We start from the raw sequence: 24,466 nt of genomic DNA on the forward strand, positions 1-24,466 counted from the left end.
ACATGTTTGAGAGGGGCTTTTGATTACATGCTGAAAAGATCTGACCTGCATCCCCGCTCAGCCCCAGAGTTCTTCTTGCCTAACACACACCTGCTACATCCCAAAATGACTCAGCCTCTACTGACAGTGGTACACCACTTACCACTCCCTTCATCTTTGGTTCTGATCCAAGTGGGGAACAAGTCACACTGCCATAATCTTCAAATGCATGAATCTTAAGGGCTCTATCTCTCTGGTGCTTTGAGACATAAACATCCCACTTCTAGTTATCCTGACTGATCGCACAACTTAAAATTTTTCCCCTACAATCTTTCCAATCACATGTGGGTCCTTGAAAATCCTTAATGACATAACTCCTGTTTGTTTTTCTGACTTAAACAGAAAAAACATTCAAAACTTTACCATGTATTGATTAGGTATATGTTATCTAAGTTATGTTAGTGGCGTTTTGTACTATTAATTACCTAGATCTATAAAGAAAAGGCCTGGATATTATATCACAGAATTAGACACAAACTAAGCCTACTGTATATTTAATATCTGAAAGTTTTATACAATTCTACCCAATTTCTAGATGCTTTTTAGTGTAAATAAGAAGAAAAAAAAGGTTTTCTCTTGTGGACCAGGCTTGGCTACACACCACCTGTGACTTGTGTGTGTGCAAGAGAGCAACGTGGTTTCCTCACAATGGAGAAATGAAAGTTATTATCATAGAGTAGTAATTACAGCATCTATTGATGTGGAAGAGGGAACTTGAAGAGTTCTGCACTGGTTGGACATATAACCATTTCTGTGGTTTCTTACAGGAAACCACTGAAAAGTGAATATGTTGTCAAAAATGTACTTAATATGAAATGCAATCAATCAATCAGTCTTGTTATAAAAATGATGCAAAATTGAAATTTCCTATCAAAGACAGACCACAATCTTCAGCTTTTGAGGTTAAATATCCAAAACCTTTGGTAAACAACATTAACGTCCTCTGAGTTATGTTTATCAGATTCAGAAAGAGCTCCCCACACTGTCACAGCCAAACAAGACCACCTTCCACATATTCCTCCCTCAGCTTACTTAAACTTTAAAATTTTTAGATTTTACTTACTTAATCTCTTAACGTTATGTGTCTCTTTCTCCCTTGAAGATAATGCAAAAATATTGCTGTACATATCGCTGTACGCTGTACAAGGAAGTGAATAAAGTGCAGCTGCAAGGCTGTTGCATATTTCCTGCCAAACGTCCTCTATGAAAGATTACTTAAAAATCTTAAAATAACCCAAGAGAAAACAAGCAGTGATTTCATCACAAATAATAATGTATAGTCAGCATAGTTTCAAATTATCCCTCTTCCAAACGGTTATTTACTCACCTCAATAAATATTATATATTCTGTAATCTGTAATCTTTTGTAACAATATGCGATTAAACCTTTGCAGCTTTTGCCTTAGCTTTGTAACAAAAAGTTAGGCATTTTATCAATCCAACAGTCTATCCTACCCTTAGATTCAATAAATCTTCCGATACCTTCTGTCGAAAACCCCTCAGACTTTCCAGAGGAGACAGCAACTGTGGCATGCTTTTACTGTTATAACTCCAACGCTGTGGAGCAAACTCCCCCTCAGTTTCAGATCAGCTGAGTCAGTGCCTCAGTTTAAGAAGCTTTTAAAAACCCACATTTACAGATATTTTAATGTCTACTGAAATGTTTTAATGTTGTTCTTTTATATTTTGTTATCTCTCAATGTTTGACCACTCCTTGAAATCCCTGTTTTTTCATTTGTATGTTCAATGTATGTTATTCTTTTCTTTTTTCTTTTTTTTTGTTTCTCTATGTTCACTATCTTTGCACCCATATTTTATGGTATTGTATTTTATTAAGCACCTTGTAACTCTGGTTTTGAAAGGTGCTATGGAAACAATGTTTATTATTATTATTATTATTATTACTATTATTTGTCTCCCGAAGATGACTACTTAGGGTGTTACAGCATTGAGCCACAGACTTAAATATTTATTATTAAGTACCCATTAATTGTATCATAATGAAATTCTTAACAAGTGCTATCTATGGGAGCCCATTTCTGCCAGAAAAAGAAAAAAAATAATGAAATACAAAGTCAAAACTTTTAATCAAAGATAACATTATGAGAAAATGTTGACCTCTGTAGTGTCCTGAAGAGGTCATCCAGTAATTTTAAACACATACACAGTAGGCAAGGCATTTTAGAGCTTATCGGAGGAAGAGAAGAGAGATAAATAGTGTGATAAAGTGTATGATTGATAAAATGCCTCTCTTTTTATGATGAAATACAAAGTCGAAACTTTTAATCAAAGATAACATTATGAGAAAATGTTGACTTCTATAGTGTCCTGAAGAAGTCATCCAGTAATTTTAAACACATACACAGTAGGCAAGGCATTTGAGAGCTTATCGGAGGAAGAGAAGAGAGATAAATAGTGTGATAAAGTATATGATTGATAAAATGCCTCTCTTTTTTGCTGCAAAGCTAAGGCTAAACCTGCAAAGGTACATTCTCATATAGTTATAAAAGAATAGTATTGTCAGACACAGAATAACAGAATATATCTTTCTCTTCTTTTTTTCAGTTCTCATTGTACATCCATGTTTCAACAACGCTAAACTTTTTTTTTTCGACGCACACATATATTGGCCCTTACGTCATCACGCAGGATGTGGATTGTGGGTAAAGAGGAAGACCGCTGTTTACCATGGCGACGGGGACGCTACCGTTTGTTATTCTCAGATACAGGGTGCCTCTAACGTTGTTTCTTTTGATATACATTGATCTGTTTCACTGCCTGCAGTTTATCGTCCCGTTTAAGGCTCCTTCAGACTGTGGAGTGGAAGAATTCTTCGATATCTCGAGTCTGTCGTGTGTGAGGTGCGGTCCAAATCAGCGACGAAGCACAACAGGTCGGTTACAGCCCGCGTTTAGCGTTATATCATACTGTAACTAGCGGTTTACTGATGCTATTGTGCGGGCAGAAAATTTCGTTAGTTTTACTTTTTTTTTAAAATTACTTTAACTGTGAGGTGGTCAGCCACAAGAAACCACTATGAGCCGGGTAAAAGTTAGCTAAGCTAGGTGCAAATGGCTAAAATAATTTCACTTAGTTAAAGATCGCCTCCAGACATGTATTAAGACATATAAAAATACTCTGCTTGGAACAATAATGTGTGTCTGATATGTTTTGTTTTTTTTAACAAAAACTCCTTAAAATTACATCTCCTCCTTCTCCCTCATTAAAAATCCAGAATATATAAATCTGTCAATATTGTTTTTTGTTTTCCTGCTAAGATGTCTCCTACTTCACTGTAAAGTTCAATTCTCAGTGTTTTATGCACTGGAGGCTTCAAGTTTCCACATCACACTTGTGTTGAATATTGGACCAGGATTGACTTTCAAACTATTTGTGATATCACAAATCATGCTCGTAGGCCCACCAGGTCGGGAAATCAGCACCATCCACCAGCCAAATGCTGGTAAAATAGGAAAGTGGCTGGTAGATTTCAGACACAAAATAATGATTCACTATTGAGTTGCTGATGAATTTGAACATTTATCTGTCACTGGCTGGTAGATGTTCACATTTTAAAAAGTTAATTTGCCACCCTGAGGTCCATATTACCTGCAGGCATAAGTTAGACGATAGTTGAGCTGTACAATATGGCTAAGTTCAGTACAAAAATGACGAATGTATGTAAAATCACATCCTCACAGCTCAGAAGCTGGAACCAGGGAATATTTGGCTTTTTTTTTCTTGGAAAAAAATGACTTAAACAGTTAGTCAATTATCTATATAGTTGCATATTATTTTTCTGTTAATCAACTAATCAATTAATGGACTAATCATTTCAGATCCAAAAACTTCAACAACAAACTTTGTTACTTTTGAATTACAACTTGCCCACAATAGAAATGTATTAGCATTTACGATTATATCACTTTATCATTTGTAGAATAATATGATGAGATCATATCATCACAATGTGATTTCACTAAAAGGTAATAAATGATAATATAAATATTGATCAGCCCTAGACAACAATCTCCCTAAAATAAAGTATAATAAAAGTAGTATCAAAACTTTATTGTACTGTATGTTTTTATCGGGTGATGTGGTTTTGAAAGTAGCCCATAAAACAGGAATAGAAACATAAACGGAAACAGTGTCTATTTGACTACACAGCTGTATCCTCCATCTGATACCAGTGTATCTGAGACTGGCATACTGGCAGCTGTGAAAATATTTAAATCACCATGACTGCTGTCAGTATCCTAGAAGCTGTTCAATCATCCATTTAGGCAGGTGCAAGATTTGTCTCCAGGGGCCTAAATTCACAAAAATAATATTAAATGTAATGTCAGTTGTATTTTACAGTGTTTTTTCCATTTAACTTAATGTGTTAAATTGCTTGCGCAGTCTGCTGATACTGACACCAAAGCATGGCCATGGAAAATATAATACTTCTATGGTTCGTGGCAGTAGACTGTTTACAATGCCAGACTAGTCCTCTATAGCAACATCTATCCCACCTACTGTCTTAACAAGACTCTAGTGATTTTAGTGCACTCATTCTATAAATTGCTGAGGGAATATTTTTCATCTCTGAAGAGAGGTGCTTTATCCTTAGACAACAGACACTAGAGAAAATGTCCTCTAAAGAAAACGTTAAATGTTTCCCACTCAATATACCTTCTAACTGCTTTTTGAGAGTAACTTTGGCTGTAACATACATTGAAATGGCCTTCAATGAGTGAAGCCAGAAATCAGTTAAAAGGCAGTGAAAAGGCAGCAGACACAAATGTCGCTAACTGCTGTCAAATGTCATATAAAAAGGACATTCATAACTAATGATAATTTAGTAATTTAATTACTTATTAGGTCAATCAAACTGCCTTCTTTTCTCGAGCAATAAATCAGTAATTCAGAAAATAAAATGTATAGTATAATAATTATAAGAAAATAATATGGAGAGAGCAAGAAATGTTTTCTGACTCACTCAAAACTGACCTGTAAGGCTTCAGCAGGAATAAAATCAAATTAAGATCGGAAGTAATCACAGTGTTTCAGTCTTGAATAAAGATTCCTCTTCTTCAGGTGTCAAAGGTTAAGGTCAGCCCAGGTCCCGCCACTTCTTCTTCTTCTTCACATCTTATCACTCAGAATCAACCAATAATCCAAATGTCATACAGCAGAATCAAAGTAATGCCAATTAAAGTTAATACATCTCTACAGACGGCCTGTCTTTGGCGCAAATGGATTACATGAGAGGTAAAGGAAGTTGAGCGGTAAAGGGAGAAGTCTTTTGCATGGAGGCAAAGTGTTTCCATTTCACTCTGCTCTTAGTGGCATGTGTTTTGTAGACTTGGATTACTTGGTGTCACCTACTTTTAAAGTGAATTGTAGCAACTAATTATCAGCACATTTACAGCACAATAAGAGGATGATGATCATAAAATAATCCCAACAATTTCAACCTTATTATGGTAAAATATCTCTCTATACTTGTTATACTTTGTTAACAATTGTATATACTCATTTAGCAGTGCTAGCATTGCTCTTATCAAATGAATCACTCTTGTAGGATCTCTTTTACTCCACGTAATCTTGCCTGGTATCCTCACTCTCACACTGCTTTTTACTCTGTTATGGGTGATTAATTTTTGAATGTAGGGGTCAGTTGTTCTTTCATTGGTGGATAAGAGGCCATTTGTGTATGTTTGATATCCACATCCAGCATATACACACCCAGGAAGTGTGATTTTTGCAACAAACTCATACTGATATCCTTTGATAATCTTCTGTCTTACTTTTTGTGCAGCAATGTTGCCAGATAGACGTCTAAATTCATCTGCCACACAAATTGCAGTTCTTTACTATCTTAAGTAGGACTGAATCCCCATGAATTCTGGGTATATTAAGAAACATACAGTTGAGATTTTATTTTAACTAACTAACATCTCAGAACTCACCATTGTACAACATCTCGTGTGCCTGCTAACTGTGAGCTGATTTACTTTCTTTTCCAGGACAGAGTTGCATTTGCAAAACTGGGTACAAGGCTCTCACCACTGATAAGGCATCCACTACTTGTCAGCAATGTCCCACTGACAAGCCTGTAAGTACAGTTAACCGTACATATCTTCATGTGCTGTTTATCTTGCATCATATTTCAGATACTGCATATCTTTCTGTTCTTTCTTAACAGGCAGTAACTAATGACGGGTTTGGGTGTATTCGCTGTCCAGCCAGTCTCAATGATGAGGGGAAGTGCCGGTGCCCAACAGGCAGTGTCCTCGGTGAGTCACTCGAGAGACTAATTGGGGAATTATATGAATAGCATATGCAGTGCATTTATAAAACACAGTCCTTAACGTTGATTGTGCTTGCTGCATAGATTTAATTACATATTTTATGTACATAACTGAATGTGACCTGTTTTTTCCAGTGGAGAGGGATGTTAATGGAAACCTTTTGGATGAGGCCACATGTGAGACGTGTACTGGAAATGGCCCTGCTTTCTCAGTACCAAACAGCAGTGGAGACAGGTATCAACAACAAACAGCGGAAACACAGATCAACTCAGCTTTTTCATGCAGATATATGACCGTGTGTTCAGTGGCGGTGAAACAATCAAGTTTCTTTTAGAAATTATTTAATCCGGACCAGTAAATTCATGAAAAACATTTTGGTGGCTGACACAGTTGCACTGCTCACCAATGAATGATTAATTTAATACTTGATAGACTCAACAGAAGATATAATGTCAGTCTTAAGGATATAATTGATAAAGTTAATCAGAATATACACAACACAAATCCAGTTGCAGTACTGTCCTGTTAAATGTGTAACATTCAAACATTAAATTGCACATACATAAACTGTACAGCGAAATATTAATTGCACTTCTCATAATCTTTAGTTGTTTTTTCCACCTGGCAATATCCACTGTGTATCTTTCCTGTCTTCAATCCTCCGTACCCCTCATTAGCCCATCACTCTCACCATTGCAAGGACAGTTTTTCATCCTTCCTTGACATGTTTTCTCCTTTTGTTCGATCTGACAAATGCTGATAAATGGCCTTCGCCCGCCTGCTCTCTTAGCACCACTGACATACTGCTGACAGCATTTGGAGAAAGGTTGACTTGATTCCAGGTTTGATTTGTGAAGCATGTGAGGGAACCGTCTCCAAAATTGTCTTTCAGGTGTGAGAGATGTCAGGCTTCCTTCATTAACACCTCCTGTGTGTGTAACCCTCCTAATGTCCTGGTGAGTTTGGCCCTCTCCCTTCACTCTCTCTTAAACGTCTAATACAAACACCTCTCAGTAAAAAAACCCCAGAGATTACCTTTGTCATGAAGGGTCAATGTGATTTTTCAGGCCGGAGGATTATGTTTCGCTCCAGGCAGCCTCCCCACCAATGTGAATCCCAGTGTCAACTTTGCTCAGTTGGTGAGTCTCCTCATCCTCTTTGTCTTACTCTGTTTATTGATTTTTTCACTCTGATGTGTTCTGATTTGTCTTCTCTTCTTTAACCTTTGCAGAAGTTCAGTGTGCAGTCAGCATGGTTCGTCAAAAACCTGTACTCCTCTTCAGCAGCGTGCCTTGTAATTCCACGTTTGTTTGTTTTTTCTTTGAAAAATAATAACATTCTTTATCTTACACCCTATGAACTAGTCGTAGTTCTGGTCACAGCTACAAACTGCCACAAGTGACGTGCTCATTATGACACAAGAAGATATTTGGGATTATAGGATGTTACGTTGTAGCTGTTTCATCAGTCATATTTGTAATCCTGGTAGTTGTTGGTGTTGACATATTCATAATAGACATAGAAATGTTAACTATAATTGATGTGAACATGTATCTAAAAAATAGGCACATGTAATTTAAGTATGCAAAGTATTTTGTCACTTAAACAGGTGTACGGCAGTGAGACTGTAGCTCATAATGAGAGTTGGATTAGGATTTTTCTGAGCCAGTTTGTGTGTTTTAGCTGCTGTGTGTAAACAAGTCAGGTGTCTGCAGGTCTTCTCCAACCTGACGGCGTGTCAGGCTCTCGGGAACATGTGTGTGATGAACATGCACTCCTTCAGCAGTGTGAGCACCGATGCCTGCGGCCTCTTTAACACCATCTTCAGATCCAGGGCTGCTCTGAGCTCAACTCAAGACATTTCCTACTGGTAATCAACACTATTGTGGCACATATGTATATATTGTGCTATCTTCACACATTATGGATGCAACAAGCAGAGTTTCATTCCTGTTTCATTTAAGTATATGGCCACAGTTGACAGTAAGCACTTTGATTATTCTGTCTCCAGGAGAGTTAATCTGCCGTGGCTTTACTACGGGGACGAACCAGGACTGGCCAGTCGAGTACTTCAGACTGATCCAGTTCCGATTGGGTTCAGTTTCAGAGGAAAAAACAAGGTAAGTGATGAACTTCAAATACACGTGAAAAAAATAATTATTAAAATGACTCCTAAGGAAAAGAATAACACTATAAAACAGTACTGTGTTCATTTCTTAACAGCTCTGTTGAGCAGTAAACATGAGATAGTACAGAAAGTGATCATTGATCACTGAGTGATCATTCTTTGTTTGACAGAACACTGATATTAAGCTGATTGCTGCTGTCTATAATGCCAGAGGAGAGTTTCTCAGATGGGAAAACATAGGAGGGGATAATCTGCAGGTAAGATGTCAAATGAATGATAATAAAATTGCCCACCAAACTGTTGCATGTTAATACCACAAATATATCTGTTGTTACTTTTTTACTTCTCGTTAATAAAAAGCATAATAGTTATCATAGATAATATATTGACAGCCTAATTACATTTATATGTGATTCATATAAAATATAAAAGTATAGGAGGCTAGTAATTATTGTAAACATCCTCTCTTTCAGCTTTGTCCAGAAACAACCACCAAACAGGCGGCAGCCTTCAGCTTTGGAACTGCTTACCAAGAAAGTGTAAGTGTGTCTCTTCATTCATTTACTTCAGATAAAGTGTGCACATTCTTTCGCAATGCATAATAATAATCTAAGCTGTGTGTGTATGTGTGTAGTGTGATCTCTCAGTATTAGAGCTGGTGCAAACTTATCCTGAGCCATTGTTCTATGATGTGTTTATGGACCTTGGTGGAGGAGAGAACAGAAAACTCCTTCCCCTGCCCACACTAGTTTATAACCAGCAATACAGTGGACGATTCATCAACCAAGGTGGGTGCATTGCTGCGCATTGCTGTCGTGGCAATTTTGCAATTCCACTCTGACAAAGAGGAACGAGACAAAAAACTGAGTAGTGTATTGTCACGCTTTATTGTGACAATACATCACATGTGCACACAGACTCAGTGTCTGTGTTAGACAAAGAGCAAAAAGGCAAAGTCAAACACACAGATAACACACCTATTATGAAAGCTCCAAAGCATTGTGTCCCCCACAGAAGCAGTTAATTGGTACAACAGTTAGCCCTTTGTTATTTATTGGTGTTTCTTTCCTGGAGGAGCTTCTGCCTCCACCTCCATCTGCTGAGAACTGGAAGTTGAAGGTCGAATCTCACAGCTTCGCTTTTGATACATTTCTATATCTGCTGGGAGCCCTGGCCTTTGTACACAGTCTTTGGGAGTTCTCAAACTCCCAAAGACTGTGTACAAAGGTATATAATCAGGCTGCAGTTCTCTCAGTTAAGGTTATATGCTGAGATTCAGAATAATAAAATATAGTGGAAATTAAATATGATAACGTGCAATAACTGTATTCAAACATGTGCAATAAAGATATTTAAACTGGATTATACGTGTAGTATGTGTAATTTCCCTTTTGTCTCCACACAGAGAGCATGAAGAACTGGTACCTGTCTCGACGTATGTTTCTTGTCGACACGCTGAGTGGAAGAGAGAAAAGCGTGAATTCCCAACCTAAAGTCATCCGTGTGGCCACCAGCATCAAAATAAGGTGGGATCCTAACTTGCACACCGCCATGAGAAAAAAATGTATTTAATATCTGTAACTGTTTGCTCAAATGTGTGTGTGTTTGGCAGGTTCCAGCTGGTTCCACGAACCCTGGAAGGACAGGTATACCCCCCTCTAATGACTGTGACCTACAGAGATGTTCTCATCACGGATATCAATACACAAACTGTGTCTGTGAGTTGGTTGCACACACATGCACACACCTCTCAATACATTTTTTATCTCAAAAATTGTTAAGCTGCAGTAAGCTGATGACAAAAGATTGTTTTGCTTAGTAGACTCATATAAAGAGAAAAAAATGCTGTTAAATGAGTTTCTGTGTCTTCATTTATCTCATAAACACACTAAAAAGTGTTTAACTCGTTCATATATTTCCAGACGACATTTTCTGTGGAGTACGAGATGGATCAGAATGAGGCTCGCATGAAGACAGATGTGAGTAGAAGTATGAACAAAATGATGATTGTTAAACGGTTCAAGGACAGGAGAAGGAGAATTGTTGTGGATGTCTGTGCTTTTGAGTGTTAGTGTCACAGCACGTAGTGATACAGTATATGTTTGTGTGTGCAAAGACTGCTCTGGGTGTAATGGGCGGTGTGGCCGTGCTGTACTCGCTGTTGAAGACAGTCAGCTGGAAGAGGAGGATCGCCTCGCCGCTCATTGACGTGGAGGTAGAGCATCTTTAACAGGTCATCATTTAAACCCCTTTAATCAATGTTCGTGTAAAAGATGGAAGTAATGTTAGTCTCTCTCTTCTTCTCGCTCCTCATGCTCCAGACAATGTTGAAGTTTTTGTTGTTTTACGCTGGAGATCTGGCCAACGTTTTCTTCGCTGTCACCGTGGGAACTGGACTCTACTGGCTCATCTTTTACAAGGTCAGCCTCATTCCACTTAAACAGGACTTTTCATACTTGATTAGTTTTGAATGTTTCTACCAGTGTCTCCTTCCTGTAGCGTTTTTTTCCCTTTTAGCCCCTTTTTTCTTTCTTCTTCTTTTCAGCACTGTTTTTTTTTGTTGCATGAACTTTTAACTCTTTATTTTTCTCTCTGCACTCATTAGACGTTAAAGGCAAGTTTTTTTCTTATACCTTCTTTGCCTGAGCAAAATTTTGAATTCATACACATGTGAGTATTATTGGCTGTTTTGTGTGACTTATTTGTGTATGTTTGTGTTTAGGCCCAACAGTTTGTATCTGTGTTGTTGCCACTGCCTGATCAGGAGGAGCAGTTTGTGACGTACATCGGCTGTGCCTTCGCTCTCAAGGTGAGACACCCCCACCGAACAGATGTGAAAATGAGCATTTTTGGTTTTGAAAGCTAGGTGGTGTGCTTCTATAAGAAATACTGTGGGGAAACAAATCGATCTGTGTGTTTGTATCCAGGCGGTCCAGTTTCTCCACAAGCTGTTCCTGCAGTTGTCCGTCGATGTGTTCTTTATTGATTGGGAGAGGCCGCGAAGCAAAGCCAGCAGGACTGTGCAAGGTACAGACATATTTACTTTGTTCTCAGAAACGTCTGACAGCAATTATTCAGTAAATATTCACCATATTCATTGCTTTTATCAGCGACCGGTGAGAAACGTGACTCCTCTCCAGTCAGCATCTGGAGGACCTACTTTGTGGCCAATGAGTGGAACGAGATCCAGTCCATCCGCAAGATTAGTCCCACCTTTCAGATCATGGCTGTGCTCTTCTTCCTTGAAGTACATCTTACACTGACACATAACACTCTGTTCTTTTTTGCGGCTTTTGTTACAGCCCTTTTCCTCATTCCTGATTTCTCACTGCTGACATGTCACCCTGTATTGTTCAGGTGCTGGGTTTCTCAAACCTAGCTCTGAGGGACCCCTGGCCAACTTTACAGCGCTCCCCACAGGCGTACACCCCTTCATACAGCCTGACGCTGCGCTACGGTCTGTCAGCCACACTCTGGCTCTGCATCGGACTTCTGCAGGTAAAACTGCTGCGTTTCGCTTTTGTCTCTCACCTCATTGTGTCTGTCTTAACAAATGAGGGAAATGTACAGAACGAGTGCAGAGAGCTCCTTAAAAGATAATTATTTATCTCTACAGGTGATTTTCTTCACTGTGTTTCATGAGCACTTTGTGGAGGACAAAATCCGCCAGTTTGTGGATCTCTGCTCCATCAGTAATGTAAGTAGCAGTACACGAACTGTATTTCATATTGTGAACAATTTATCTGGTTGTAGTGTTTTACACATGTGTATTTTGTCCATGTTTCTATGTAGATTTCTGTGTTGCTGTTATCTCACCGGTGTTTTGGCTACTACATCCATGGGCGATCAGTGCATGGCCATGCTGATACAAACATGGAGGAAATGAATAACAATCTGAAGAGAGAATCTGTATGTACATCGACACACTGCATCTTGTTTTAGATATTACAACATATTTATTACATTATCAACTTCACATTAAAAGCATCCTCTTTATTTCTTCCTGTCTGTCTCAAGGAGTCACTATGCAGTCAAAGAGGTCTACTTCCCAACACAGAAACCCAGACATTTCAGGTCTCCATTACCAACCGTCTGCGGGTGCAGTATGACCGGATACGGGAGCCAATCAGCAGGGTTTGTGCTTGTCTCTGTTACGTTTGTTATAACTGAGCTATAATCTTTCAAACAAAGAGAAAAGTTATCCCCTTTTTTTAACTTGAGTAGTTGATTGTCTGTCTTATGTGCTCCAGAGGAACAGGCCATCACGGCTGATGGACGCATCCTCAGCCAACCCGCTTGATCAAAGCATCAGGGCCTACCACACCATGAACCACTTCCTGGGATCTATTATAGACCATGTTAGTACAAATGCACATATATAAACTCAACATAAATACTACATGCATGAACTCGTTTGTTTGTTTTTATTTGACTGTATATGAATTTGTCAAATTACAGAGTACATGCCTTGTTTTTTGATATATTTGGTGCAGGCAAGCTTGTTTTTTCTCTCATGTTGCCTTATGTATCTTAGGCCCAACCTGACATGGACTATATAGTGAAGGACAAGCTGATGTTTGAGAGGGTCATAGGGATGGAGTTCCTTGAACCCAGTGACAAGAGCATCTTTTACAATGGTAATGACCTTTGGCCCAGACATACTGTACATTTCTGTTTGTTTATGTACGTATCTATGTGTACATAATGACTGTTTGCGTTTCTGTCTGCAGACGAGGCCCACTCTTTCAGTGATGTGCTGTTTTATGGAAACGAGGCCACGCTGCTGATGTTTGATACTTTGTTCTTCTGTGTCGTTGACCTTGGATCTCAGAGCTTCATACTTGCAGCTGTGCTTACTTACGTACAGCAAACAGTCAGTATTTTCTGCATAGGCGTGTATACAGTTTAATGCAATTACTTTGTTATATAAAAGTTATATTAATTAACATTTTATTCCTTCCAGATATTTCGCATGATCCGCATCGCTCTCGGAAGGAAGAACCTTGTCAACAAGACTATGGTGGATGAGAGATTTCTGATATAAATTCCCTGCTGTAATTCATAGTGTCAGTGTTGTTTAATAGCATTTCTCTTGAAGATGTTTACTGTTCACAGCTTGTGCAGCTTTTTTGTACTTTTCTTTACAGAAAAAAACTTTTTTCACTGCTGTTTTATGATGTAAATATCACATTTTTTGTAAAGAATTTTAATGTTTCTATTGATTAAAATGTTTTGTTATGAAGACAGTCTTTTCTCAGTTTTGTTTTTCGCAATTTTCACACAATTTTTTTTCATAGCTTTTTCATGTCACGTATTTAATTCACTGGATTAGGCAGAAACATCTGGTTATTTTATGCAGTAACAATTTCTTAATTGATATCCTTATAACATGATATATAGTAGTTGTACTTTGTAGTTTATTATTGTTTTGGAAATTCCTTGTGTGTCCATGATAATTGTCAAACAAAACAAACAAAACAACAACTAAGGACAGTTAAACAGTTACAGTTAAATACAGTCTTCTGAAACAGCATAGTGCTCCATAATATCATGCAGTATAATACCGAGCCACAACATCACTGACAGTAAAAACATAGAGCACTACAATAAAATGTGAATGACAAAACTCAAAGCTACAATATACCAATGATATATTAATATTGTTGTGTATCTAGGTCACTAGGACAGCTGTTGTCCTTGTGACCTATGAGAGTTCAGAGTTGAGTCACTCTGAAACAAAAAAAAAGGGGGCTTGGCTTTTCGGTGCAAACAAGCTAAAGAACCACAACTTTTCTCTGCTTGCCTATTTACTGTTTCAGCTTAATGAACACTTAATGTAGTTTGCAGAAAGATCTCTACCAAAAATGTATTTTTTAGATATTCTAAATATAAATATGATTATACCAGTATATAATTACTCATTGCTTATGTTCTTCCTGAGGTGTAAGGTTTTGAGAGTTTCCTATGTGTAGTTTGTTTGCACAGTCAAGTCAATCCATAGAATATTTATAAAACATTCAGGCTTTTGTGTCTGTTCAGGAATTTATTTGTGGTTTGGAATAATTTTTTTAAACTGTTTTCATAGCTGTCTTGTCCTTTAAATGGAGAAGTTATGGGGGGAAAAAACATGCAAATTAGAAAGTATGAAATTACAGGTCCAGAAACGTAAAAACGTACCTTTAGTTTGTTGCAGATTATAGAGGTACAAAAATCTCAAATTAACCTCAGTACCAGTCTGTGAAGTTGAAGCGCACCTCTCAGGTTTTATAACAAGGGCTGCCGTGACGTCACAGCGGCTGTCAGGGGCTCCACCAATCAGCGTTCACTCCAGAAGGATACAGAGCAGACCGGAGGGGTCGGTGTGAAACCATGAACTTCAACAACTTCTCCACATCCTTCGGTTGAGGTCAGTCTGAGTTTTGCTCTTTGTTCACGCGTTTTGGTTTGTACACAGTTAGCTGTAGAGGGGTTTTTTTCTGCGGGTGCGGTCGTATCTAATGTGAGCGATAGATAGTGGGTGTGAACCTCAGACTAGCTACCGTTAGCATGAAGCCGGTTTACGGACGCACGTTGTAGCCGTTGGAGAGCTCACGTTATCTGTAAATGTCATGTTGTGGCACCGCTTGTAAGTCATACAGCTCTGAAACGATTTTTTTAAGTGTTGCAGGTCCAGCTAACTGCTCTGAGGTTAGATGGACTTGCCTTGTTGCTAGCTAGGAAAAGGTAGTGATGATAACAAACATGGCAACTTTCTTGCATAGCTGGGACGGGCCCTCTGTGGTCTGTCTGACTCACTCTCACACACATACCGTGAGTTTGGGAGGATATTTTGGATGCTTTATTTAGGCCTTCAGGGCATTTTCACTTAAACGTTTAAGCAGCGCAGATTTTCAACTGAGCTGTCATGGCATGTGCCGCTGCTGCATCTCTGTCCAGAGCCAGACCGACAAAAAAAAGATCTGAGGAGCTGCAGATGTAATTATGCAATTGGGGGGCATATCAGATGTAGAGACCAGTCAGTATCCAGTTCAATGGGCCATGACCTGAAATAACATTTCTCAAGATTCAAATGTCAATGCTGAAACTCTTGCCAGAGCTATTTTTAGTCTTGCTGACCTATTCTGAGCTGCAACTGAAGCCAACACATGCTTTGCTAGTGGTGCAATCTCCAATTCACATTTTAATGAAACCTTAGTACACAAAGTTTACTGTCTTAAAACTACTACCAAAAAAAATTAAATGTTGTCAGTCATGATGTTTCATTTCTGCAATAAGGCTCTAGAATTTCACAATCTGAAGTTATGCAAAAATGTCTCCTAGGTTTGACATTCCCGCACTGAATGCCTGTTGAGCAAGATGTTGCATGCAAGATATAAAGATTATTCAGAGGAATGTTGCTTCCTTTCTTAATCACTCATTTAAATGTTTAGAAATGCAGCTATAATGTTATGATGACAAAACATTGAAATTCAATATGAAGGTATCATCTTCAGACACCTTCTCCACTATGACCACCATGCTCTTCACGCCTGATCTCTTCCTTTTCCATTCTTCACCCCTCGCATCTAATGTCCGAAAGTTACCTTGAAGACTGACCTTTAAAGACGGTTAACAAATTCTACCTGCCAAAAACAAAGTTTTAATGGCCAACAAATATTCAGATACACATTTTAATTGCAGCCACTAATATTTACACTGATTTAATATCATGGATCTTTTCATCTTACAGTTAAATTTCCTGTTTAATGCCCTTATATCTAATATTTTCCTAATGTTTGGCTTAATTACCATCCAGGGAGTAGAGAAATGGGATGGAAGTTTCCAGAAGTTTTAGGTTTCTGCAGACAACAAGCAGTTAATCAGCAACTTGTTTGAACAATTGATCTGATTAAATCTGAATTGCTCACAGGAAAAATATGTGAATGGTCACCAGCTGGGATGAAATGGAAAAAAAAAGTCAAATGCCAAAGATTATACGGCATATTAAAGTATACAAAAGTTATGGTTTCTAAAGTTACTGGCCAATGTGGTGGGTTACTGTTGTTCAGTTAATCAGAATTTAGGATCCTGCAACTGTCTACCTGTCCCAACTTCAAGATCTAATCAGATGATCTGTTACTTTTTGCACATTGTTTGCTAAATAGTGCATAAAGAGAACAGTGTGTTCTTTGAAAATTAATTCATCTTGTGTGAAGGACATCCAGCTGTTACTTTTTGACTGCTGTACCTTTGAACTTTGTATGTCTGTGCATCTACCGTCGGTGTGTAAAGATCAATGCTTCTTTGTGTGTGTCTGCAGCGCACCGTCAGCCATGCCTGTAACATCACAGCTGCTCAGGGGTTTGCCTCGTGCCAAGGTCCTGGCCTCCGGTTTGTTACCATGCCAACAACACCAGTCCCACTTAGGACCCATCATTCACCGACCTGCCTCAAAGCGGCCGTCCCATATGTGGCAGAGTCACCAACACTCAAGATGTTACCAGACAACCTCAGTGCTCCACAGCTACATCCTCAGTCCGCCGCAGGTCAACTCCATTCTGAAAGCCAACGAGTACAGCTTCAAGGTTTGTGGGGTCGTTCACGCACACAGAAAACACTTACACTGCCTGTCAACCTCCAGTCGTTCTCCACATGAAAGCTTTCATCTTATTATTTTTACACATTGTGGTTCTAGGTGCCAGAGTTCGATGGGAAGAATGTGTCATCGGTGATGGGTTTTGAGAGTAATCAGCTGCCAGCCAACGCTCCTATAGAAGACCGTCGCAGTGCCGCCACATGCCTGCAGACACGAGGAATGCTGCTGGGTGTGTTTGATGGCCATGCTGGCTGTGCCTGTGCTCAGGTACAGCTGACTCTGTTATCATGTGCTACCTGTCATGATAATCTAGTGTTTAATCTACTGCTCTTTAGAGGATTTGTTCCTCGTTTAAAAACAAACAGTTCTGTACAAGTGATTTTCATTGAGTGATGCTACAGTGTAAATAGAAAAGGATGCCTCTTTCATCACCAAATGAGGATGTTTTGACAAGTTGAAAATGTCAAATTAGTCTCCAAACTAGGCTGATATATTGGTGTCAGTGTATATGACAGCTGATGAGTAACAAGAAATTGCAGTACATAAGTGCCAAACTATATTAATATTACTTCTGTCTTGAATTTTATTTTTTTACGCTAAAGCTTCTACCATTTGGTTATCGAAGCTTGTCCAGGAATTAAGTAACTGTCAATTGTTTTATTGTTTAATCTTTTTGTTGGACAGATTATACAGTATCTAACAGTGTAAACAAATAAGCCTGTACACTGGCAGAAGTTTTCTCCTGGGAAATGTGTAAGTTTCAGGTTCTCCTTCTCTTTGCCAGGCGCTGAGTGAGAGGCTTTTTTACTACATAGCGGTGTCGCTGCTGCCCCACGACACACTGTGTGAGCTGGAGGCCGCGGTGGAGGCTGGCAGGGCCCTCAGTCCCATCCTGCAGTGGCACAAACACCCCAATGACTACTTCAGCAGGGAGGCTCAGACTCTCTACTTCAACAGCCTCCGAACCTACTGGCAGGAGTTAATAGATCTCACCAGGTGAGGACTAGAAAACATCATCAAGACAAAGGAGAAAAGTCTTGAGGTGTAATAAATCGCTGTTCAGTGTGTTTGCTTTTGCTAACATTTCAAACTGGACTTCCCGGTTTCTTACTTTGTTTTCTTCTGTATTTTGTAGCAACACACCCACACCAGCACAGGCCCATCTGTTGTTTTGCCAATAGTGTAGTTGTTAGTCTCTGTTCTCAACCTCTGATTTCCTCTCTCTTCATACATATCCCCCCCCCCCCCTCTTTCTCTCTGTGTTTTCAGCCCAGGAGAAGTTCCAGACACGCGGGAGGCGTTGATGAATGCCTTCAAAAGGCTGGACAATGACATTTCTCTGGAGGCTCAGGTGAGAACTGTCTACTGTCTTAATGTGAAACAGAGCTGCTGGTTCTCCCAAAAGCATCTTGCCCACGTTCTCCATAAGACCCGCAAACATTTGTCTGACTTCCTCCTTAACTTTGCTGAACAGAATCCGTAACATTAGTCATGTTCCAAATTTGGAGCTTAATTCTCAGTTTTACTCAGAAATTCGTATTGTGAAATAGACATTAGGGCAGCAACGCTGTGGATGAAAAATCAACTCATCAAAGTTGACAGTCTAGATATTTAGTCAATGTTGGATAACTGCAATCGAAATGTGGAGGCGAATATATATTTACTTGTTTTGCATTTGAAACTACTTGTAACAGAAGTTCATGTAAAATCTATGTAAATGAAGCTTAAAGTGCTTGATCTGCAGCTTGACTCGCAGCATTCTCGCCCTGAGGCGGTGCACAGTGACATGTTGCATAAGATACATTTTCATGGCAAAGCGCATGTCCACATTTACTTTAAGCTTATATTATATATCTAGATGCTTAGGCACAAATTCAAGACAGTTCTTGAGAAGACAAAGTTGTCATTGTCGCTAAATCCCAAGTCATCAGTATTCATGTCTGAATCAAATTGCAAGTCATTGCATTTGGTCCGACTGCAGGACTGGAGTTCAGTTTCACACATTAAGATTCGTATTGAATATCACCTTTGCTGTTTGGCAGCTGTGCAAAAAATGTGAGCATCCAAATTTAAACTTTTATGGTTTAAAGAGGAGCTCAGGTGTCATCGCTTCCCTCGTGTAATTTAAAACAAATCCCTGTCTGAAGGCTCACGTGTTATTTTGCCATGCAGGTTGGAGACCCAAATGCTTTCCTGCACTACTGGGTTCTGAGAGTGGCCTTTTCTGGAGCAACGGCGTGTGTGGCTCACATCGATGGACAAGACCTGTACGGATTATAGACACACACACACACATCTGTAAAACTTATCTTAGTGTTTTCTTTATTTGAATTACAAACTTCCTCTTGACCAAACAGATGTGTCCTGTTGTGAAATGGTTCTCTTCTGAAGTCAAATAAACCTGAGTGAATTAAATATTTCTAAGCATTTTTCTGCCCCTCCTCTCTCTTTCTAAAGGTTTATAGCCAATTCAGGTGATGCTCGGGCTATTTTGGGAGTGCAGGAGGAGGACGGTTCATTCAGTTGTCACACACTCTCTAATGACCACAGCGCTCAGAACGAGGATGAGATTGCTCGGATACGGGGTGAACACCCTCCGTCAGAGAGGAAAACAGTTATACGACAGGTACCGTACCTGCCAATTTGCCTCATTCATTGTCGTTACATTGTTTATTAAAACCTCCTCATCTGCTGTGTCTGTCTCCTTCCGTCTTTCCCCCCAACAGGACCGGCTGCTCGGCCTCCTCATGCCGTTCCGTGCGTTTGGGGACGTGAAGTTCAAGTGGAGCATTGAGCTGCAGAAGCGAGTGCTGGAGTCCGGACCCGATCAGCTCCATGAAAATGAGCACACGAAGTTTATACCCCCAAACTACCACACTCCCCCCTACCTGACGGCTGAGCCTGAGATCACGTACCACAAACTGCGGCCACAGGATCGCTTCATGGTGAGACGAGCAAATCATCTGTTGTTTTTTTTTACCAAAATATAAAGTGCTGTATGCATATTATTTACAAAAATTACACTTTTTATTACAAAATTCTGAGGTGAAAATATGGATATAATGGATCTACTTTGATACTGTGATTTATTCTTGAGACAGATATTTTGTATTACTTCATCATAGATGCTGCTTATTGGCCAGAACACTCTTGAAAAAGAGATGTTTAATTTCAATGAGGTTTTCCTGGTTAAGTAAATATTTGATGGGAAACAGTAAATACAGCAGCTGAATTGCCGCACCAGCAGATTTGATCATGTATAGCAATTTCATTTTGTGATTTGCTAAAATTGTATAATAAAATTCCTTTCTGGATCTGTTCAGTGTTCAAAAAGACAGAGTGGGCTGTGTCTTTTAAAAAGAAGATCACAAAAAACAGATTTGACTTTCTTTAAAAGAATTATTTAGCTTCAAGGCTCAAGATTGCAAATTGTTTGGCTGGTTTGAAATGAGAACTCTGTGACCTTTGCAGACAAAAATTGTATTTGTGAAGAAAGAATTAGTTTTCATAACCAGTTTTCAGTGGCAGTATCTCTACAAAATGAATGTTTAGTGTTTTGTAATTGCTCTTGTACTCCTCTAATTTGAGGCATGATAACTTAAACAACTATCTTACATTATCTGCTGTTACAGTCGTGTCTTTTCTGAATGCAACTCAGGTGATTGCTTCTGACGGCCTCTGGGAGACCCTCCACAGACAGGAAGTGGTTCGTATTGTTGGGGAATATTTAACAGGGGTGCACCAGCATCAGCCGCTCACAGTTGGAGGCTACAGGGTTACCCTGGGACAGATGCAGGGGCTGCTGCAAGAGAGGAAAGCTCGTGCATCTTCGGCTTTCGAGGATCAGAACTCGGCGACCCACCTGATGCGCCACGCGGTGGGAAACAACGAGTTCGGCACAGTGGACCACGAGAGGCTTTCTAAAATGCTGTCGCTACCGGAGGAGCTCGCTCGCATGTACCGTGATGACATCACCATTATCGTCGCTCCATTCAACCCTCACGTGATAGGAGCACAGAGACAGGAAGGGCAGTCCTGAGCTGTGCGAAAGCTGTTCACCGGTGTCATACTGAGGAGTACGCTACCAACAAGCACACTCTGCGGATAAACAATCCATATTAAGAAAATCTGTCCACATGTGTCCAGCGGTCGGGATGAATTTGTTTTAACACTATTTAAGTAAAGAATTTCTATTTGTATGCAGTGCAAGAGAAGATCCGGTCTCATATGAAGTTAAAAATCTCTGAAGTCTGGATCAAAGTCTCCTTCATAACATGTTATTTATGCTGCCAATATCCTTGTGCAACTGTTTCATACACACCTCACCATGTGGCCGACAAGATGCTGTTACAAACAGATTTTTGTGCCAAAAGATTTAACCTCCACGTCTGCTGAAGGACTCGGGGTGGAAGTTGTTGATAGAAATTCCAAAGAGGGTGAATACCCCTCCCCCCCACAACGTGCCCCAAGATAAATCTGAGGAGTCATGAGATGATTGTAGGGATAAAGAAAGAAGACGGATACACCTGTTACACAAAATTCTATTTATTTTTCTGATTTTAATTCAATTCTGGATACTTTTGTCTCTTCAGGCCTTTAAAAATCCTTCACCTGAAACCATCAGAGAAGGAATGTGGTTCAACTACTCATTCAACAAGCCATTTTAAAAGGATCACAAGCCAAAAAGGTTGGCAACCACTGTCACAGTAATTGCTTTTCATTTCAAATCCAATGCGCTGGAGGACAGAGCAAAAACAAAACTGTCCGAATATTTAACGACGGCACTGTATTTTTAACAGGTCTTTTACTATGCACCACTACAGGTTGAATGACACATACCTGGCTTCTCTCTCGTGTAATGATAAAGTGAATTGTTCCATTTCCTGTACAAGACTACTTTGGTTAGAGCGACGGTGGTGGATTCAAAGTCTGCAAGTGAATCTCTAAGCAAACACACTAACTAAACGCATGTCGCCATCATGACATTAGGGTTTGGTGGTTCTTTTCAGAGGCTTGTGGGTTTAAAGGGACGCATTTTAAAACTTGTCATCTTCTGTTCTTTGTGGCAGGTTATTAGCTGTGTGGTTAGCAGTTCAGGTTGTTACTTTCTGTGATGGTGAAAGCAGGAGCAGACCACTCTACTGAGACTCTTCCAGTAAAACACTAATCACAGGGTCGCGGCTGTGCGTTTGCTGTATTTTAACTCACACAAATGAGCAGAATGTAAATTTGAAAGAAGCTGTTTTTGAGTATTAACAATTATTTATTCAGCTTTAGCATTATGTTACACGTCTTAATCTACAGTTGTATGTATAAATTGTAACTTATGTGGGTTAAGTTTTGTATATGGAATGGTTTAATAAAACTATACACACCGCCTGGTGGTCTTGTGTGTTTTAGTTGACATTGACTGAAACACCCCTGGACTGCAGCAGGACCGTCCCACTAACCTACAAACACCTGGAAGGTCAATGTGTATTGAGTTGCAAGCGTGACAGTCAGCGCAGCCTTGACTGGCAAGGCTGTCGCTAAAAAAAGGTCATATGACAGTGACACGTTATTTTCATGAGATGTCAGGATAGTTACATACTAACAGTGTGACAGCGGTCTGTTCATCGCCACTAGATGATGCTGTAGTACCAGACGGTGTCATACATGAGATGAAACTGTTGCTATGCTATGCTCTTATTACATACTACATATGTATACATATTACTGCACACAGTATATACTATACTAATCCTTACACTATATGCTTTTTGCAATTAGTATACAAGAAATCAACATACTTACAAACAGAAAATGACACGACTTGTGTCATTTTACAGCTTCACAAAGAGCAAAATGTTTTTCTAAAAATTTTATAATAGGTATTTTTTGTTCTCCTGGAACTGTTTCACCACCAATCTCAATTAATTATATTTTTTGCAGCAGTTAAGTTCTTCAATTCCTTTTGCTCCATCTTCCATTAAGATTTTAAATAGCAGCAGTTAAATGTTTTATTACTGGAAAGTTACATGTTCACAGAGCACTTTATAGTAGAGTCTACACTGACATGAAATACTTCATGGTTTTATGGTGAGTGTGCAATGAGCAATACAAGTGCAATATTATTTTACTGGTTTTTCATTTATCTTATTGGGAGTGTGTGATTATGAGGATGTTATCTAAGTACGTCTGGAGATAAATTCTCTGTTTAAGAGGACAATAAAATATATTTTATCTGAACAGCTCAGTCAAAAATCATGTTGTTTAAGTATGCATACTAACTATGAGTAGACTTAATTTTGTCACTTTTAAAATGACACATGCTACCAGGTGACATAAAATACTTCCATCCACTGATGGACATTTTGTGTAACAGCTGTGCTCTGTAATTGTGCAATGAAATGAGTTTATATGCGAATTAAACAAAAACCTAAAATTAAAATATCTTCCATGAATTTTATTTATGTGCATGCTAGATGTTATATAACCAAACCTGGAATCATGGTCTAGTTTTACTTTTGCGCTGCATTCATTTGGGAGACACTTGTCTCACTCATCAGCAGCCGTTTGTTATTCAGTGTTTTGCTCAAAGACACCTCGACATGGTCTACAGCTTTTCCACCACATAAGTGCGTGCTAAACCTTTAAATAACTGTTTATAGACTACTTATATATGTTAAATAAGGGGATTTAAAGTAAAGAGTTGCCACTCTTTTAATAAAGTTTTCAAACTTCTAAAGACAAAGAAAAGCAAGGACTTTCAATGAGACACATACTTGTTTGTTTTGGCACTTAATTGTGGCAAAAAAAATCTAGTTTTCCAACAAGGTGCAACTTCTTGCCAATTGGCCAGTATCATTACTAATACAAGTCAACAGCTGTTTACCATGGCAACGTCTCCAAAATAGACAATATTTACAGGCACCCATAAAGAGTAAAAACTATTGTAGTGACAGTTTTCTTTGTTTTATAGCGGTAGAAATGAAACATGGAATGAGTCATTCTGGCAGAGACAATGACCTAGAATTTTTTCTAGGTAACTGTGATCAAAAATATCCTCACACGGTTCCAGGTAACAATTCACTCTGTCATTAAGTCCCATATATTGTAGTCTGTAAATAGTATTGTGGGGGAACTAATGCCTGGAATCAAACACTGACATAAAATTATTGATATTATCCAACAAAGAACACATTTATTTGTCATAAACGAACACATTTCACAGAGAAATATTTAAGTCTAAATGAAATAACTTGTATATTTGTATGTAGGGACTATTTGTAGTTGAATATGTGACCTAATTTATTCTCTTGTATGACAGATTGTTACAGAGAGAAGAAATGAGTTTTACTCTTTTCTCGTTTTAAAACTTTGTGACGTGTTTTTTTGATCATCACCATTTACTGTAAGTGTACAAAACACATATTGTATTTACGT

General features: G+C 38.9%; 3 protein-coding genes across 6 annotated transcripts in view; 2 read left to right on the forward strand and 1 right to left on the reverse strand.

The window, feature by feature from the left end:
- LOC122986844 (RNA-binding protein 12-like) overlaps nucleotides 1-5,318 on the reverse strand; it is a 23,670-nt gene extending 18,352 nt beyond the window's left edge. The window contains exon 1 of one of the 3 annotated variants that reach the window (XM_044358278.1): nucleotides 5,035-5,318. The gene's annotated coding sequence lies outside the window, so the exon portion shown is untranslated. Of the gene's footprint in view, nucleotides 1-1,102; nucleotides 1,497-1,521; nucleotides 1,616-5,034 lie in introns of those variants that run through there. The other 2 variants (XM_044358276.1, XM_044358277.1) reach the window with 2 other exon arrangements.
- tmem67 (transmembrane protein 67) lies at nucleotides 2,681-13,663 on the forward strand. Its single transcript, XM_044358264.1, has 28 exons — nucleotides 2,681-2,932; nucleotides 6,054-6,142; nucleotides 6,233-6,323; nucleotides 6,473-6,572; nucleotides 7,231-7,294; nucleotides 7,406-7,477; nucleotides 7,570-7,632; nucleotides 8,054-8,208; nucleotides 8,350-8,458; nucleotides 8,637-8,723; nucleotides 8,940-9,005; nucleotides 9,101-9,254; nucleotides 9,872-9,992; nucleotides 10,079-10,184; nucleotides 10,389-10,445; nucleotides 10,583-10,681; nucleotides 10,788-10,886; nucleotides 11,189-11,275; nucleotides 11,394-11,493; nucleotides 11,577-11,713; nucleotides 11,824-11,964; nucleotides 12,083-12,163; nucleotides 12,259-12,375; nucleotides 12,484-12,600; nucleotides 12,717-12,824; nucleotides 13,001-13,103; nucleotides 13,197-13,339; nucleotides 13,430-13,663. Exons 1-28 carry the CDS (start codon nucleotides 2,728-2,730, stop codon nucleotides 13,508-13,510), a joined length of 2,952 nt encoding a protein of 983 aa, XP_044214199.1. The 5' UTR covers nucleotides 2,681-2,727; the 3' UTR covers nucleotides 13,511-13,663.
- A 1,102-nt stretch (nucleotides 13,664-14,765) lies between these two features.
- On the forward strand, nucleotides 14,766-22,418 carry pdp1 (pyruvate dehydrogenase phosphatase catalytic subunit 1). 2 transcript variants are annotated; one of them, XM_044359083.1, is made up of 9 exons: nucleotides 14,766-14,872; nucleotides 16,766-17,030; nucleotides 17,141-17,308; nucleotides 17,826-18,037; nucleotides 18,311-18,392; nucleotides 19,214-19,308; nucleotides 19,499-19,667; nucleotides 19,768-19,986; nucleotides 20,700-22,418. In XM_044359083.1, the coding sequence occupies exons 2-9, from the start codon at nucleotides 16,779-16,781 to the stop codon at nucleotides 21,078-21,080; spliced, it is 1,578 nt and encodes a 525-aa protein (XP_044215018.1). In that variant the 5' UTR covers nucleotides 14,766-14,872; nucleotides 16,766-16,778; the 3' UTR covers nucleotides 21,081-22,418. The 2 variants fall into 2 exon arrangements, with proteins under 2 accessions (XP_044215018.1, XP_044215017.1); XM_044359082.1 differs by lacking the exon at nucleotides 14,766-14,872 and adding an exon at nucleotides 14,973-15,091.
- The last annotated feature ends 2,048 nt before the right edge of the window (nucleotides 22,419-24,466 follow it).

Source organism: Thunnus albacares, chromosome 8 (genome assembly GCF_914725855.1).
Source record: "Thunnus albacares chromosome 8, fThuAlb1.1, whole genome shotgun sequence".
Lineage (NCBI taxonomy): Eukaryota > Metazoa > Chordata > Actinopteri > Scombriformes > Scombridae > Thunnus > Thunnus albacares.

Excerpts from the sequence above, each read along its gene's own strand:
- pdp1 (XM_044359082.1), top strand. Across the intron at positions 17,309-17,825 it reads CTGGCTGTGCCTGTGCTCAG|GCGCTGAGTGAGAGGCTTTT; the intron begins GTACAGCTGACT and ends TCTCTTTGCCAG. Across the intron at positions 19,987-20,699 it reads GGCCACAGGATCGCTTCATG|GTGATTGCTTCTGACGGCCT; the intron begins GTGAGACGAGCA and ends AATGCAACTCAG.
- tmem67 (XM_044358264.1), top strand. The coding sequence starts at position 2,728 with ATGGCGACGGGGACGCTACCGTTTGTTATTCTCAGATACAGGGTGCCT. Across the intron at positions 6,324-6,472 it reads CCCAACAGGCAGTGTCCTCG|TGGAGAGGGATGTTAATGGA; the intron begins GTGAGTCACTCG and ends TGTTTTTTCCAG. Across the intron at positions 12,825-13,000 it reads TGGGATCTATTATAGACCAT|GCCCAACCTGACATGGACTA; the intron begins GTTAGTACAAAT and ends TATGTATCTTAG.